The sequence below is a fragment of the Gymnodraco acuticeps genome, unplaced genomic scaffold, assembly GCF_902827175.1.
Source record: "Gymnodraco acuticeps unplaced genomic scaffold, fGymAcu1.1, whole genome shotgun sequence".
NCBI classification, from domain to species: Eukaryota; Metazoa; Chordata; class Actinopteri; order Perciformes; family Bathydraconidae; genus Gymnodraco; species Gymnodraco acuticeps.
The window spans coordinates 1,251,613-1,269,775 of NW_022989890.1; the positions used below are offsets into that span (position 1 = coordinate 1,251,613).

An 18,163-nucleotide genomic window follows, 5' to 3' on the forward strand; every position below is an offset into this window, starting at 1 on the left:
GAGCACGTTGGACTCCTCCCCCGTGGTTGAAATGCTGTATAAATGCAGCATCAGACTGTCAACAGTGTCTGAAAGCTTATTGGTACCCAAACATGAAGGGATTGAGATTGGTTCTCCTTGTTCTTCTCCTGATGCTCGCAGTCGGGGAGGGTAAGCAATGAATACACCTGTTTTCATTTAGTGTGAGATCAGATCAACCAATTCATAATATGGCAAATGCTCAAACTGGTAAACAAGTTTTTTTCAGAATTTATTTTCAACAATTTAAGAATTTAAGAATAATGTGTTTACTGTGATTACAGTTTATGAACAAGTCAATATTCATCAGGATTACGAGAACATAATTATCTATTCTTTAATGATTATATACAGGCAATTATCTAGAAATGCAACATATTTGTGACAATAACAACAGAAAATGATGCAGAAATGAACCATATTTATGATTATTTTATGATTATCCGCAGGCAATGATCCAGAAATGCAGTACTGGACTTGTGGGTATAGAGGACTCTGCAGACGGTTCTGTTATGCTCAGGAGTACATCGTTGGTCATCACGGTTGCCCCCGAAGATACAGGTAGACCTGCTATGATCATAAGGAATAACTGTGCAGAACTATTGTAACACTTATAGCTTATTTTTTGCAAAGACTTTTGAAATGATTGCCCATTGTAAAAATAACTTAATTTGCTCTGCACTCATTTCCAGGTGCTGTGCTGTGCGGGCTTAGCGCCTGCATGCAGCAAAATAAGGACTGACATCCCCAGTACATGGATAGCTGCACCCAGCTGGATCTGATAACCAACAGCCTTCTTCTGGACAAACAACATTTCAATCCCTCGCAGACCGCTAACATGCAGTGGGATCTGACAACAAGTGCTTTTGAAGTGGACTTTTTATATTTAGACCTAGATCACTTATAGCTATTAGGTGTGCAGGTGCAATCATAAAGCTGCTGTTGTTGCTTGAAACTGTGTCTGAAGCATCCTGTAATCTCACTTTCTTAAACAACCCTGTGTGAACAGTCACATCTACTCTCCGAAATGCAGTGTTGACAATAAATGCATGAAAGAAAATGACTGATGTTTCTCTTTGATTTTTGTCATTCTGTTTGAATGATATTGTCCCAAATATAATAATTTTCAAAAATAACTTCACTTTCCATCTGAAAAATACCTTAAATATAGTGCTAACACTAACTCTGCAGAACATTACCCACTTGGACCTAACTTTAGGGATATAACAGCATGAAAAGCAGTGGAGTCTGGCACAGTGCTGTACTGACTGGACACAATGATGGTCAAGTGACTGACCCAAATAGCTGTGATGGAACAGAGCTTTTGTGATTGAAGTGTTATGTCTCTTGTCTGTGTTTATGTTATCTCACCATTCTGTCTGACTAGACAACATTGTCTGCAACAGACGGACTACGTCACGACTGCAAAGCAAATTCATTGTTAAATTGTCTGCCTACCTACGGTCAAAGGTCAAATATCTTTGTTGGTCATCTCTGGTTAATTTATTTAATAAGGAAGAGACATGACTGTTCGCTGAAAAATCAAATATACTCAGCCTGGTCCTGATAAATTATGAATAACTGACATCTAGGAAGCAACTCAAATTATTGCAACATTTAATTACACATCTGAATGATGCACCCGTTAACATCTGAAGATGGTTGGTGAGCGGTCCGGGCTCGTAGGTGTTAAAGGCATGAATGCTATTTGTAAACATGGGCCGCTGTATTGTGCCCTGCTTTGTCATCTGAGTGGAATCTTTGTGCTATTCAGACAGCGCAGCGTGACCGAACTACAAAGGGATAACCCCCCACAAACCTGTTTACATGAGGCTGTCTGTCTTCACAAAGCTGACAGCTTAAAACACAAAGTTATTACAGGATGGATGTATTTATGAACCGCACAGACTAGCGTTACTCAAGAGAAATGAGAGTTAGGGGATGCTGTAGGCGCTTTTTTTCTGAAGCTGAAGATACATCAAATATATATATGCAGCCCTAGTAAGTCCTTATTAGGTCATAGGTGCTTTACCTATGGTCAGCTGTTTAGTATATGTTTTCGACAGGGAACCAATGCCGTTTTCTGAGCTCTTATCAAAACTACCAGACTCTATTTAAAAAAACTGTACTTTTTAAATCTAAAAACATGAGGGTTGCTAGTCTAACACTGCCTGATTGTTGTTCTTCTGAGTTCTAGGATTCTGTTCATTCTGAATCTGAATGAACAGAATCCCAGACACTTCAATATGGCAACTTTCAATAATGTTTTTACTGTTGGGCAAATGTCAATATGTTTTTGACAAACTTAATGATAATCTAATACTTTAGGCCCAAACTTCATTAATTTCTTCACCTACCCTAACCCTGCCATATCTAAATGCCTTCTTGCTTTGGTTATAAGAGTCATTCCTAAGACTTACGATTAGAAGTTTACAGTCTGACCCCAAAACAAGTTTTACAAACCCAGTTCCTCATCTCGAAAAACAAACAACTACCATTCCGGAAATACGACAAGCCCCGATACTACTCCTACTACTCCTACTACTGTGGTTTTTGGCTTTACAAATCTTGTTGTCAAGCTAATGGAGGTAACATTTGTTCGAATGTTTTAGGCTCCATTGATCTCTCCCTCTGTGTTGACCGGTCTCCTTCACCCTGACATTGAGGGCCATCTCTTGTGCTGCAGCCACCACCACTATCATCTATCTAGTGATGGTATTACCAATGTGACGAGCAATACTTGGATTTCATTTGAAGTAGTGGTTGACATTTAGGCTAGTTTAACTTTTGTGTAATCAAAGCAGAGTTTATTCTTCATTCCATTAAGTGCAGTTATACAAGCTCTGCGCATGATGTCATAGACTTTTACTTTTACAACCACGAATGAAGCGCTGCAATTAAACTTTGTGGTTTGATTTTTTTCTGACAGCTGAATTGAATTTGTTCAACTTCAGTTATTTTAGAGAAAGATGTAATGTGCAAATCTGTTAACAAGGATTGTGTACAGACACTCTTAGCTTAAAAATAATACATTTAAAATACATTTTAAAGTATTTCTAATAACCACAAGGACAAAAGTATATAAACAGTATACTATAATGCTCTTTTATCACCCAACAGAAGTAACACCCGTGCAATATTGTGCAATCCACGACAACCGCCCCGTAATAAACGCTATCATTGGGATACTGTTGTTCTTGTATTATAAAGCATAGGTTTTTTTGTCCACACCCTGTTCCAAACAAACTTTGAACTGTCGGTCTTTGTGTTTTGATGATTATCATGGGATGCAAGACATTAACAGCATGAAATAACAATTCCCTTTTATACAGCAGCAGCCAGAACATATATGGTAATCTGTCATATTTATGGCGAAATAATCTCTCCTTTGTCAAATATTCCAAGGGCAGATTGTCAGACAAAGGTTTTGGCTCATGGGAACAAAACCAAATCATTCAAAGAGAATCATTGTGGTCCTTTTCAGCTCATTTCGGTCTTGTTTTTTTGCTTCTTTTTGTCCTTTTGTGTCCGTTTGGTAATTTTGTTACTGGTTTTGTGGCTCTTTGTAGTATTTTTGATTGACTTTGCAATAAGAAATGCATCCATTTGTTTGTTATCTCAAACAAATGGATGTCACCTCAATAAGAACACCTATGGCCATTGCTCCCCGTTTGTGCCATTTAACAGCGCAGCTTTACCGCAGAACATCTGAAAGAGAGCCAAATGGGAAAAAGTATTTGAAGAATAACTTCAAAACATCAACTGCAAAAATGTACTAAACTAGTTTAGAGGTCACCTATTATGCAAAACCCACTTTTTCGTGTCTTTTATACATAAATATTTGTCCCCTCTATGTGAAGAGATTCTGAAAGTTTCAGGAACAAAGACCCCTCTTTTTGTCCTGTTCCATTCATATAAAAACCTGTCTGAAAATGAGCTGATCAGATTTTGGCCACTTTATGTCAATACATTTTTTTTGGCTTGTGTAACCATTAGCCAATAACCAACCGAGGTAACACCCGCCCACCTTATCACCTGAATCTCCTCCTAGAGCACCATTAGGCGCTTTCACACCGGAGTACTTCCCCCCCCGAACTAGGCCGATGGGGGGGGGGAGATTTGGTTTCACAACAAAAAGGATCTGGAACTAGTCCCTAGTCCGCTAACCTTTTCACCCCCAGATAGTCCCTGCTAGAGGGGTAGTACTTTCCTGAGGAGGAAATGGTTCGTGGCAGAGCCATATAATAGAATATATCTATCTATCTATATGGCGCTGGTTCGTGGGTGTGTCGGCCACACTAAACATCTTTGATTGGCTGGGCGAATTGCAAACCACGCCCCGTAAAACCCCGAAGTTGTTATGAACCCAAAGCAGAAGAAGAAGAAGTGACGTCAGCGGCTTCATTTGCCTAATCCTCCCTCAGGGACACGATCTGAACAAGTACCGGGGACAACTACCGGCTAAGTACTTGGTGTGAAAGCGGCTATTGTGTTATTTTTAACCAAATATCTTGCAGAGGGGCGTGGCTCCTTATTTTCATCTAAAGTAACAGACACAGAATCAGCACCTTTATATATTGATGAAAAAGAGTATAATAGGGGACCTTTAAAGTCTTATTAGTGTCAATTTACATGGGAAGGTGAATTTTAGTGCCATTAAAAACCATACACTTCTGTACGCTTAATCTTGACATTACTGTGCTGAGACAGAAAGGTGCATCTTTAACATCAATTCAAAAACGTTTTGTTTATAATCCAAATACCCTTACATTTACAGTAGTAGAGATCCCAATTTTCCGAGCTTAGTGAACAAGTGAGATTTGGTGTTGTGTCTGAAGTGAATCCTTGTTCCACAACTTTTGAAGAATTTCTAAATGTCTATAAATCTAAACTAAAGTGAAATGAGATTGCATTGACAACAGCACTGCTTTCAAACCGTTTATAAAAAAATAAAGAGCCAATCTAACAATCCATGTGCCTGCCAGGACAGAACAAAGCGAACACATCAGAACTTAGCAATGTACATATTCATATGATGTTACAGAGCAGGATTAGCGGTCTGTTTCAGGACAAAAACTCAATCACAATAAATTGGCAGCAAACATTTGAAAACACAAAAAAAAAAACGTACTGGAAATCGCCAAAAGCAGATATGAACTTAATATTGACAACAATAAAACAAAAATTGCGAACGTATTTACATTGATCACTTACTAAAATAGAAACACATCATCCATCTTCTCCTACTCTAATACGCCAACATCTGAAATTCATCCAGTTTAAAAAAACAAGAAGATTCTTCAGTCCCAGCCAGTGTGAATGAAAGGTTGTAGATGAGAGGTGCTCAGTGCACATCAGTAGATACAATCACAAAGACCGGCTACCTGAAACTAATAACTCTCCTCATTAGACCAAAACGATGATGGCGTATTTTGTAAAATTCAAGAGAAAAGACCCATAAAATATTGGCAGTGCTTCAATACAAACAGCATATTAATATTTCAATTTGGTAAAAAAATTCCTGTGGATATATTTCATTCTTTGAAGTAATCTTTTTTCTACAAATGTCAATTTTTGTTCAAGAAGGTGAGTCCAACTCAAGAGCTGGACATTTATTCTGATGCTGTTTGAATTAACGCCTGTCCATTAGTGATGATGATGATGATAATAATGATGAAACAATTTAGAAGACCCTCTGCCTTATATTTTACACTTAGTCAAGCTCTTGGTCATTATAGACATGGTAAACAACATGGAGAAAAGGTAGGGCAAAAAGTATTAACAAAAATAGATCACTGCATGCAACAGATCAATGAAAATAGACCTTGTGGTCTCTGCTGAATTATCTTGAGCGATCACAGCTCAAATGTGCCCCCTACCATTAGGATGGAGCATGAACAGATGCTGCTTCCTAAACAGTACAAACTCTCAGGAACATGACACCTGACAGAGGGGAGAAAGTTTAAATTAAAAAACAGCCAAAACTCTTCAGTGTTAGCAGACATACTAAAACGATGTACTGTCTCCATGTTGTAATGACAGAATCTAATTGATGACGACAATAAATCATGAAACTTTTAAAATAAATGACTGTCCCTACAGAAAATATCTTGGCGGTTCACTGGGAAAGAATTCACTGTCTTTCTGGATGTTTTGGCTGTTTCAAAAGCACCTCTCTCATTGTGCATTGTTGTCTTTATCACTAAGACGAGCCCCTTTTCACTTCATAGTGACTTAGGTTTGTGCAATTTAGGAGCTTTTCATATAGTCCATTTGAAAATGTGGACTTTTCACAGCTCTGTTACAAAATAAATGTATTCAGCCCTTAGGCCTAATTTTCTAAAAAAGACAAAACGAACTTGATATTAGGGTTGGAAGATGAGAAAAATATCAACTATAGACTCAATCTAGCGCTGGGGGAATTTGTCAGGCTGTTTTTAATGCACCAAAGATATTTGCATGTCCACCCAAAGGGGATTCAAGGATGTAAACATGATGTACTTAAAGCACAATTTCTATGGCATCGGTAGCTGCAAAAGACCCAGCAATTTGGTGCTTCATTCACTGATAGTCTGCACGGCATAAACACATGACCTGCACTCAAGCGTGGCTTTATAAGGAGACTTCATGTCAGTGTAATGGCTTCTTAATCCAGTGCTGTACTGCTGTTGAACCACATATGTTCACATGGAGCAAATATGTTGAATACAGCATCAAATGGCAGTTCAATTTGTAACGGTGGCCAATTGGAAATGTCTACTCTATCGCCCAACCCTAATTTGTATAATGCATGGTGATGTGGTGGCACAGATGATGAAAAAAAAAATTAAAGGCCAAAGACTTTCAAACACATTATAGCCGTGCATCAAACTGGAGCATCAATAGCAATCAGTGCGAGGAAATTATCATACGTGCACCTTTCCACAGTCTGGACAAGTGATGATGTTTGTCTCCAGGTTGAACATAGTTAAGTTTACTCCATGCTTTTATTGTCCTGGAGTATTCTGTTCAGATGGGTGCTTTGCCTCCACGGCTCCTTAAGAATGTTATTTTTACTCTCGGTCCTTTCTGAAATGTCCTCATCATCTAAAAAGCTGGAGTATCTGTTAAGGATTCCGATGATTCCTTGCAGTCCAGGGCAGCTGGCTGGTATGCATGGTGGTGGCCTAGTTTACTCACATTCAATGATCTTCAAGGCAGGAGTGGTCATTTGTGAAACAAGTACATCGGCCTCTGAAAACCTGTTGTGAAAAAATGATAAAATGTAATTAAGCTACAATCTTTATGAACATGATATATATCATTGCAGACTAAGACCCCATTTACACGGGAACATTTGCGTTTTCCAAAGAGTCTGTCAATCTTCCGTACAAAATTAGAAAAGTGCCGGTCGGAGGTCTTCTTTGCTATTTATTGACCTTTAAAACAAATTGATAACGACTCTGTTCTCTGTATAATAATATAAGAATAATAAACGGTGCCTGCCTCTCTTTTCCTCCCCCTCTTCTGACAGCCCAGCAGCAGCAGGAGACGTGGGGAGAGGGAGACGGGGCTATTTCATCGTTATCAGAAAATGATCGTATAGAGGCGATTACACGGAGCCGTTTGACCCCGCAGAGCATTCCGTTTGCAGATCTATCCACCTTGGGACCCGTTATCGTTTGCGGGGTCCGTTTCTATTGTTTTTTTACGGCCTTGTGTAAACTAAAGGGCTATACGCAAGAGAAACTATGCAGATACAACCCGTTTCGTCCTCGTGTAAACGGGGTCTTACGCAGGGTCGGCTTTGGCTTAGGCCCCGGCCACACGAGGACGAAAACGGTCGTTTGCGTTACCGTTTAGTGTCATATAGACCGTTCGGCCACACGAGGACGACCGAATACGGCACTAAACGACTGCGGAAACGATAACGGGTCCCAAGGTGGATAGAACGGCATACGCAACGCTCTGGGGGGTCCAACGGCTCCGTGTGTACGCCCTATACGATCATTTTCTGATGATGATGTGGCAATAGCCCCGCCTCTCCCCACCTCTGCTGCTCACCCCCGCGTTAAAGTAAACTGCACACTGAATTCAGATTATTTATCTTTCTCTCGATATGGACATAAACGCGAGTGAAGTCTAATCTGACAGGACGGAGACACCTCTCAAACTACCTAAACTAGTTATAAATATGTTTATTTTTACTGTCGGCCGGGTCACTCATTACTGGATCAGCTGCTGCATGAAACAGACACTGACGCTGTCCGAAGAGAGGGAGGAAAAAGAGAGGCTCCGTGTATTTATATTATTATATTATATAGAGTCGTTATTCATTTGTTTTAAAGCTCAATAAATAACAAAGAAGACCTTTGACCGGCACTTTTATAATTTTGTCGGAAGGTTTAAACTTTAATACACGTTGACTGGCGAAAAACTCTGCCCGGTTCCCTCGGCCCCCACCGCGGAGAATAAACAGAAGGGCAACCATGACAACCATGCTTCTTCGCTGCTTTTGTGGAGGATGTTACAGCGCCACGTACAGGCTCCTGCATATCAGGGTATCCGCTAGGATTTTTTCTCGCCGGTCAAATGTCCGGGCAGAATTTATTTTATCGGACAAATTTGAAACTTACCGGTCATATTTCAATAATAATAAAAAGAGTTGTGTAGCAGAGTTTCCGTTAGCAGGTAATTACCAGACTATGAGCAGATATGCTGATGTTTAAAACTCAGTTCACGGGGCTCATTTTTAAATTGCTTCAGTTTATAATCGTAACAGATCGAAAAATTCAGATTCTTTTTCCAATAAATTATTCCACAAGAAACAAACAACATAATTATTACATTCAAACAAACTAGGCCTACTTGTAGTAGATAACGTACATTATTCAAAAGTTTACATTAACTTTGAATAATAACACGGGAGAAACGGAGCCTCTCTTTTCCCCTCTTCCTCCCTCTCTCCTGACAGCCCGTCAGTTTCTCATGCAGCTCGCTAAACAGTGGGCGGGGCTTCAGGTGATTATGCAGAGCTGCTTGTCTCGGTCTGACTCAGCAGCTGATCTGATCTCTCTCGCGTGTCCGGTTATACTTCACTCGCGTTTATGTCCATATCGATCAGATCCAGCTCTCCTGATCGGGCTTTATAGAGAGCACCGATCAAACTATTAAGAGTGAATATCGGCCGATAATGACCGGCGGCCGATCTATCGGAGCCTCCCTAATTATTACCAGACATTTTGACCGGCAGGTTTTGAATTTACCGGTTTTTAATAAATTTTACCAGCTAAAAACCGGTAATTACCGGCTAACGGAAACCCTGCTGCATATGTACTGCAGCTTCTCCAGCGGTTGGAGCTAAACGGAGCGGTCTCGTGTGGGCAGACACTATCCGGTGAATATTGCGTGTGGACGGAAGCTTTTTTGCGATTGCGTTTGCGTTAATCCTATGCGTTTAGCCGTTTTCGTCCTCGTGTGGCCGGGGCCTTAGGGGGGGAAATGATCGTTTACCAATGGGAGGTTTATTGGTTTGATCCCTGGTCCCTGCAGTCAATGAAATTAGTGAATTACCTCTTATTGAGCACTTGGGGGCCCCAAGGTACTCAGAGCTGGTGAAGCCCACCTCTGTTGTAAGGTATGATGGGAACTGGTCAGGTCTGAGGCGGATGCTTTGGAAATTCTTGTTGATGTTATCCTGTCAAGTGAGAGAGAAATGAGAGAGATGTCAGCCAAAGTTTTAAAGGTCCCCTATTGTACTGTTCATCAATATATTATAGGTCTCAGATATATGCAAATCATGTCTCTGAAGTGTTTGGCTCGAAATACCAAACAGATCATCCCATAATCCCCTCTGTTTCAGCCCTGTTTCAAAAGTGCTGATTCTCTGTCTTTGACTTTAGATGAAAATAAGGAGCCACTCCCCACGCCCCCCTGAGAGATATTTGGTTACAAAGAACACAAAGGTGCTCCACCTGTATTCTTGTTTGTTTCTTTGCCATGTGATATGTGATCTCTGTTCTGTATCTATGACTGATTGACCTGAATGTTCTATGTGTATTATCTCGATGCCCAAGACAAATTTCTCCTAAGGGAGACAATAAAGCTTTATCTTATCTCTAGGAGGAGATTCAGGTGATAAGGTGGGGGGGGGGTACCTTGGTTGGTGATTGGCTAATGGTTACACAAGCCAAAAAAACATTGTGACATCATAAAGTGGCCAAAATCTGATCAGCTCATTTTCAGACAGGTTTTTATGTAAATGGATCGGGACAAAAAGAGAGCAAATCTTTCTTCCTGAAACTTTCAGAATCTCTTGACACAGAGGGTACACATGGTTATGTATAATAGATGGATTTTGCATAATAGGTGACCTTTAAATCAGAACGTGCACCTGGGGTTTCTTACCGTCAGCTTCTTCCTCCTCACATAGGACTCCCAGGGCTGTGGCTCCAGGATGAACATGCCCCCCGGACGGAGATGTCTGTAGACCCTCTTGAACAGCCGCTTGAGGCCTCCGTCCCCCCAGTTCAGGTGAACCCATTTGGTGACGCTCAGGCACATGATCACGTCGTACTCCGGCCGCTGAGTCAAAAGAAGATTGTCGTTCTCCAGTACGTAATTGGCCTGAAGGAGAGAAGAGATGCGGTGAGAAAAACAACGGTTTTGTGGTGGTAATAAAAAAACTTCTGAGACAAACACCTTAGGGGTATTTCCACAGCTAAGAATATGTAGGTCAACTCAATGGTTAAAAAAACTAGTTTATAGTCTACGATTGTTTCCAATATTTTAAGTTTTACTAGTCATTTGGTAATTATTAACAAATAATATAGCATAAAAAAAGATTATATGTGCAATGATTAACTGTTAATAAAGGTTTACCAAAGTAATCTGAATGCAATTGTTATTATCTCTTATACGCTATGATGCCCTATGATTTATAAAGTAATTATTTCTTTATATAATAAATTAACTTTGGAAAAAATATCATTAACTATAGCATTGATAATAATAAGTAAACCTCATTATCATTTCATAATCTGTCAACAGTAAAATTACAATTAACTTTATTAATGATGGTTATTTTAAAGTGTTGCTGTGATACTGAATGCCTTATTAAGAGTGATCTTCTAATAAAAGGCATAAACAAAGGCAGGAGCTTGGAGGGAGAATAACCAACACGTTTGACTCAGTGAAGAATAATCTGAAAGCTTGTGTGCGGAGAAGCCCAGAAAAGGATTTGTTTTAATAATGGCTTTGTCCCTTCAAGCCATTTGTCAACTAAAAACAGCAGACTTCAGCTGGATGGGAAAACAGCACAGAAGAAAAGAGTTGACAGGAGGAGTGTGTTATTTGATCTGGATCACCATTTAAACGATACTCCTTTTTCACAGGAGACAACAGAAAAAGACACAGGCACATCTAATAGCTGGGGTTTGGTTTATCACACATTGAAGTCATGTTTAGAGAAGAGATATTCTTAACTCCAAGTCACTGAAATAACAATCTTCAATGAGAATTTAGCTTTAAGAGGTAAAAAAAACACCTGCTGTTTTTAATTAAAATATGCTACCTTAAAGTGCTCCCGACTTGAGGGGGGGACTCAGGGGCTTGTCTTGAGGCTTTCCACTCATTCTTACAGGATAAGCTCTGTGCTGCTGCACTGCCATTATCTCTAATGCCTCGTAGCAGGGAGGAGGCACTTATCGATTTCATTCAGAAACACAACGGGTTCTGCATCTAACCTATTCATGTTACTGCCTACGCAAAAACCTCCCAGGCACAAGGCCGCCGGCGTGAAGAAAGCTTGATTAGAACAATAACATATTTAAAAGAGAAAAGCTATCGTAACATTTGTCACATTCTCCAACAAGGGATGGACTGATATGCCAATGCCATTTGAAAAAGGTAAGAAGACAGTCTGATTCCTCTTTCCTGCTTTCAGTTCTCAAAATCACTGGCAGCTTCAGGGAATAGTGAGCCTCTTGTATGAAACACACCCAAAGCTGTGCAACACAAACAAAAACACAAGTGCACACCAGTGGTAATTAATTCCCTTAATACTACGTCTTACTGAAGTGATTCAGAGAAACTATGTGAGGCAGATGCTTCCTTATAAAACGATCCAACTATAAAAGATTATGGCTAACATAACTGTTTTTTAAAAGAGGGGAGAAAGATCCACTGCAAGTGTTTTATTTACTTACCTCTTGAGGCCTTACGAAAATAATTTAAAAAAAGAAAATGTTCACTCACTTTGAATATTAATACTCATTTACAAAATTACATATTTAACATCCAAAACGGCTATTCATTTTTCTGGTATGTTAATGTGCATCTTGTACAGAAAAGCTATGAGGTGACATCTGCATGCTATAATGTGCTGTGGCAATGCTAACCGTTGTCTAGAGGCAAGACCATTATCCTCAGGTTCAACATCTCCTAATTAATTATTTGGGTGTGTTTTAAGATATTTTACAATGGACTAGGGCAAGCTTTTTGACATCATGCTGCTATCATGATGCAGACATATCGCGAGCAGTGCCTAAACCTGAAATACCAGATGTTAATTTGACCTTCATCTAAACTCCCAAAATGCAAAAAGGTTCCCATGTGACTCACCTTGACAAAGGACACATTTGAGGGGAACTCCCCGGGCCGGGTGGTGGAGGATTCTGTCAGAGGAGGTGCAGCGATGGGCCCCCTGGTGATCCGCAGGGACACAGGGAAAGAGCAGCTCACCGAGTGATCAGCGGGGGACGGATCACAATCTTCCTGGTCCATTTCCTCTGTTTTGCCGTCCTGCCTCTGGGTCCCTGCCTCATCTGTGCGACAGGAGTCATTGTCACTTGCAGCCTCTGCAGGGCCACTTTGTCCTTTCGCTGGCTTCCCGTTTTCCTCCCTGCCTTCAGCTTCATTGTGCTTCTTCTCAGAGCCTGTGAGACTCTCTTTCCCATTCCTCTCCTGCTGCTTAGTGCTCTTTTTCTCCTGCGTTGCATGCCTGGCCTCTTGGGTCTGCATCTCAGACAGATAATGTCTGATGTTCTTCCGGGCTGCATGTACCAGTCCATTGTCAATGTCCACGCCCAATATTCGGGCAGGTCTTAGCATTTTGGCAATATAGAGTGTAAGATGGCCCGAGTTGCAACCCAAATCCAGAACCTCTTTACCTTCAAACCACTCTGGACGAAGCACCCGTACCCGGATGTCTTCGCTGGCGCCTGGGTTGCGGTAGCCATAATACTTGTTGTAGTTCCCATACTGGAACTTCTTCTTTTGTTGCTCCTTCGCCTGGTTGTGAGGCTGCTGGTGCTGGCGTCCTCCTGGCCCTGGTTTTGCCCCACTCCTTGGTGTGTGGAAGGATTGGGGATTTCTCGACCCCCCCGTTCCACAACTTCTGTCTCCAGATCCTGACTTTCCAAGGGGGGTAGAATGAGTCACAGGGGCCTCCATTTTGCAAGAGGTGCGCCTGCGTTTGCGTCTGCTCGTGTGCTGGTTCGGTGCCCCTGATAAGGCGGATGTGCAATCCTCTAAAGATACAGATGTCATCTCCTCCTTGCTGCTGGCAGAGATGTCAGCTGACAGCTCATGTGAATCCTCGGGGACACTAGAGAAACTGTTGGACTCTTTGGAGACATCTGGTGCAGAACATGTGGCTAACATACCTGGCAGCGGGGCTGAGGTGGCCGTTTTAACCTCGCTTTTTCCTGATTCTGAGAGGTTAACCTGTGTGGTTGCAATCCCACTAGCAGCTCCCACACCTCCTACTCCTCCTCCTCCATGGTGTCTGTTGCGGTGTCTCTTCCTGCCACCAATCCTGAAGGGGGACACTAAAAAGCTGCTGTCTGCTAGCCCGCTGTTCAGGTTCAGAGGATCTGTGATGTCTCTGGGGATGAGGATCTCCACGGGATCTCTACTCTTCGCAGGCAGCGGGGAAGATTTGGGCGTCTCTGCATTCAGGGCCCTGTTGACCTCCTCATCAAGCAGGCTGTTCAGATTCAGTGGGTCGAAAATGTTCCCACCCAGGAGGAAGTTGGTAGGCAGGACGGAGTCACTCTCAGAGTTGGCCCTCCGTCTCCTCTTGCCAGATGTCGGATGCTTGAAACTAGAGGTCGCTGTGTTGCGGCGCTTTGTTAGTTTTGTTTGTTGCGGTTGTTTGGAATGATGAAAGCTATTCCTGGGATTGATGTTATTCTCGTTTCCTCTCGCTCCCTGTCCAGCATCGTCAGAGTGGGAGAGCGCTTCAGTCACGATGGTGTGTTTTGTTGAGGCTTCAGTGTCTGAGACTGGACAAGCAGCTGCAAAATCAGGAGTGGCTGCGGTACCCTCCACCATGACAGAAATGTTGCTGTAACCTCCAGTACATTCTGAGAGCTGCAGAGCTGAAGTAGAGCTGGCCTGTGGACTGCCCGTTTTTACAGTATCCTCATCAACAGACATCTCTTTTGGTTTTCAGGGCTGGTGCAGACATGGAATTTCTTCTGGATCTGAAAGACACAGAAAACACAAATAACAATTTTAATTTAAGCTGAAGAAGTTTGAAATAACATGTAACGATAATTATGTTAACATATATGGCAATATGATTCACAATATTGTGGGGATAATCATGTATTAAGGTGTACCTTTATTGAAAGTATATTTAAATTACTATGATTTTTATAATTTTATAATTTTTGAAGTCTTTAGAAGAGACCCTAAAGAATGAGTAAATATGGTATTCAGACACATGCTTAACAAACATTGAACTAGTACATATTGTGAAAAAAACTATATGAAAAATGATTTCCCCAAAACATTTATAGTTATGTAGTTAATATCATATGAAGATACAAAAAAATAATACTTTTATTTTTGTGAAGTAACGGTTAGATTTGCCTGTTGACAAAACAAAAATGGAGCACATTAGCAAATGTGTGGCTGCTCCAGAATCCTTCTAGACCCAGAGAGTGTGTAATACTTTGAATTAACACACATGGCAAACAATGCATCAATCTATTTTATGGTATTTATCTACATTGCATAAGCTGTAATTGGGTGCTTTAGGCTGGAGGAACCCAATACATATCAAAATATTGATTTATTTTTAAATCAATCAATCAATGCAATGGGTCTGCATCTCAGACAGATAATGTCTGATGTTATCAGACAAAAACAAGTAATTAAATACAGAAAACAATGATATGAAGTTATTAAAAAGAGGTTGGTTGACTAAGTCATAGAATAAAGCGATGAGGTACATCCTTATTGCTATATTCAGACATTTAAATACAGTCTATGATGCACACACTTAACTGCATTATAAAGTCACTTATATCGACAAAACTACAACATTATACTTCTGACATTCTCAAACTTAAGTCCAAGGACCTGAAAGTCATGAGGGTCAGTTTAAGAGCAAGCCTTGGCCAATCATTATGTGTTTTACAGAAGAGGATGTACCAGATCAGGTGACCCTCTACTTTCCACTGTCATTTTCTATCATGTCACAATAATAACAAATGTCTCCACATTAAGATGCAGGGTTTCTGGTACTACGCCATTATTAGATTAGCTATCTGACATGTGAAGCTGTGTCTAAGCAGGGGGTTACTGACCTGAAAAGTTGAGGAGTCCCAGTGTTGAACAGTTATCTGGTTAGCAGGCTAGCTCCTAGCTTGGGCCAGGAGACTGAAACGTCGACTAAACGTGCAGCTCTACTCCGAACAAACAGCCCTTACTACACACAGTCAAGCACCCACCTCGATATGCTGCCGTCTAAACCCCTCCTGAAATCGTGGTTAAAATAGCACAAAGTGACACTATCTACCAGATGGCGTGCAGTCAACAGTGTAGAGAGAATCAAAGTAACAGTCTCACCTCTCGGTGCTCCCCGCCTCCGGCCGGACTGTCACTGCCGCGCACTCTCTGATGCTAACGTTAGCAGCTAGCTCCAAGAGTCCTACATCAACACACCCGTGGCAGGCGACGCGAACACGCCAGTAAACACAGCGAGGCGGTCCTCCTGCAAGTCTGTCCGCGGATAAGCCTGCTCTGCCCTCCAAAGTGTCCTGTCGACTTCTTCGGTGAACTCCCACTCGCCCAGTGTCGGTCAGGTTGGTGAATACATTACTACGCTCGTTGATAGAGTCGGCATGGCGGCGCATCCGGGCTCAGAGCTGTAGTCAAGATGACTGAGAAAGAGTGGGGCGGAGATCCGAGGCTGGGAGTAGAGCTCCTTCTCTGGGATATTACAATGAGCCTGATCCTCATGTTGGTGAACAGCAGGGCTCCCACTAGTCACTATCTCCCTTATCGATTAATAGGTAAGTTATTGTTAAAATCATACATTGTGCAAAGCAGAGATGTTACTGTGAGTGTTTAGCACTTTTCTTGGAGGTTGAACCTTAACATTGATGACACTTAATTGGAGGTCGATCGATTTATCGACTAATCGTTCAGACCTAGCATCACAAACAGTTATTACTCTGCATATATATCTGTATAATCATACCGTTTGTTTATACATTTCAGGTTACAAAATGATTTACAATAAATAATCTTTTCACTATGTTCTTAAAACCATATGGCAAGACCTTTATGTATGCCAAGTTCTTCTCAGAGTTTTACACAATACAGTTTTTTCATTACATAATACTAATTTGATTTATTTTTAAGAACATGATTTTAATTAGATGTTCCACAACAGTTGATAGTGCTCATTAACAAAGTTAAAACATATGTATTTAGCAGTGCCTTTAACTAACTGTTACTCTTTTATCTCGTCTTATCTCTTGCCACTTCTTATTGCCTCCTATTTTTGTTATATATTATTATACAATAATATTGCCTCTTTGGTTATTATTGTCCTTCTTCGCCATATTGAAATGCACCTGCTGTATTAAAGGTATTTTGGGAATAGTTTAAAGGTGACCTATCATGCAAAATGCACTTCTGTACGTCTTTTATACATGAATATGTGTCCCCGGTGTGTCAGGGAACTCACCAAGTGTCAGAAAACACAACCCTCTCTATTTTCCTCCATACCCAAATATCTAAATCGCTGCAACAGAGCTGATTATTATTTGAATTTTTCTGACGTCAGAATAGGGGTGCTCCGCCTATATGTGCAACTCTCCACCTATCAGGGGAATGAGAGACCGCTCGAAAGCAATAGAGTCTGTATGCAGACCACGGCAAGGAGGCGGATCCTGAAGGGGGTGGATCCTATAGGGGGGGGGGGGGGGGGGCGTTTCCTAAAGGGTTATGAGCCCCGCCCCCCACGTATTTCTTAAAGGTATACGACGCTCTGTTTCTCATTTATTTGACTGCTTTGAATGAATCATAAACGAACTTTGAAAAATAATAATTATAATTAATTTGCATAAAGAATGAAGAGTATACAACCCACAGAGAAGACAAATTAATTGACCTATTGACAGATCATAATGAATACAGAGTCAATTTGATAGTTTATCATAACATAGGACACATTAAACTCATAAATTGTAGGCATATCATTTTTTACTGTTTGTGCAGTGGTAGTAATTATTATTCAAATCAATCAACTACGTTTTATGGAAGATATTGCTGTATATCATTTAATAACATGAGTAGAGGTTTCTGTACACCTAAAATACTGAAGTTGAAGTTACTGTCCTGATGTGTATCATTCATTTGTTCATGTTGTGTCTGGTGGTAAGATTAATTAATTAATTAACGTATTTATTATTTTTGAAACATTACATCAAATACTAAACATCAAATGTATAGTACATACCAATACATTGTACAAAGGAAAATATATACAGTACATACAAAGAGGAAAGTCTTCATTAAACATAAACATTTTATTGGGTGTTCTAATTCAGCAACCACAAAATATGTACCCAGATTTCATTATCTCTGACTTCATCAACCAAAAGATCAATTTTGATATTTAACATGAACTCAGAAAGAAAAACACATTGTCTGCCTTATACAACTTGTGTTGGTCATCTTTGAATATCATCTAAGTTTTGTTGATGGACAATTTTGCTATTATTAGTATAAGGTTTACACTAGGCTATATATTTCACTATGGGGTGTGTTAAGACCCAGAATGATATTTGGCTATTTCTGTGTAAATTCCACTTTGAACAGAGACAAGATAAGGGCAGCAACTTGAGTTGCCCAAGCATTGACATGA

General features: G+C 40.6%; 2 protein-coding genes across 5 annotated transcripts in view; one reads left to right on the plus strand and one right to left on the minus strand.

Moving 5' to 3' along the window:
* Positions 1–4,943: 4,943 nt before the first annotated feature.
* On the minus strand, positions 4,944–16,130 carry mepce (methylphosphate capping enzyme). Of its 3 annotated transcripts, XM_034199918.1 has the most exons (6): positions 15,856–16,130; positions 12,619–14,483; positions 10,405–10,623; positions 9,571–9,694; positions 7,198–7,259; positions 4,944–5,961 (listed from the first exon to the last, which is right to left on the minus strand). In XM_034199918.1, exons 2-5 carry the CDS (start codon positions 14,434–14,436, stop codon positions 7,225–7,227), a joined length of 2,196 nt encoding a protein of 731 aa, XP_034055809.1. In that variant the 5' UTR covers positions 14,437–14,483; positions 15,856–16,130; the 3' UTR covers positions 4,944–5,961; positions 7,198–7,224. The 3 variants fall into 3 exon arrangements, with proteins under 3 accessions (XP_034055809.1, XP_034055797.1, XP_034055804.1); XM_034199906.1 differs by having other exon boundaries at positions 4,944–7,259; XM_034199913.1 differs by lacking the exon at positions 15,856–16,130 and adding an exon at positions 15,594–15,841 and having other exon boundaries at positions 4,944–7,259.
* The window catches only part of LOC117535474 (serine/threonine-protein kinase PAK 3), a 51,650-nt gene continuing 49,531 nt past the window's right edge, over positions 16,045–18,163 (plus strand). The window contains exon 1 of one of the 2 annotated variants that reach the window (XM_034199966.1): positions 16,045–16,301. The gene's annotated coding sequence lies outside the window, so the exon portion shown is untranslated. The remainder of the gene's footprint in view (positions 16,302–18,163) is intronic. The other variant, XM_034199972.1, reaches the window with a different exon arrangement.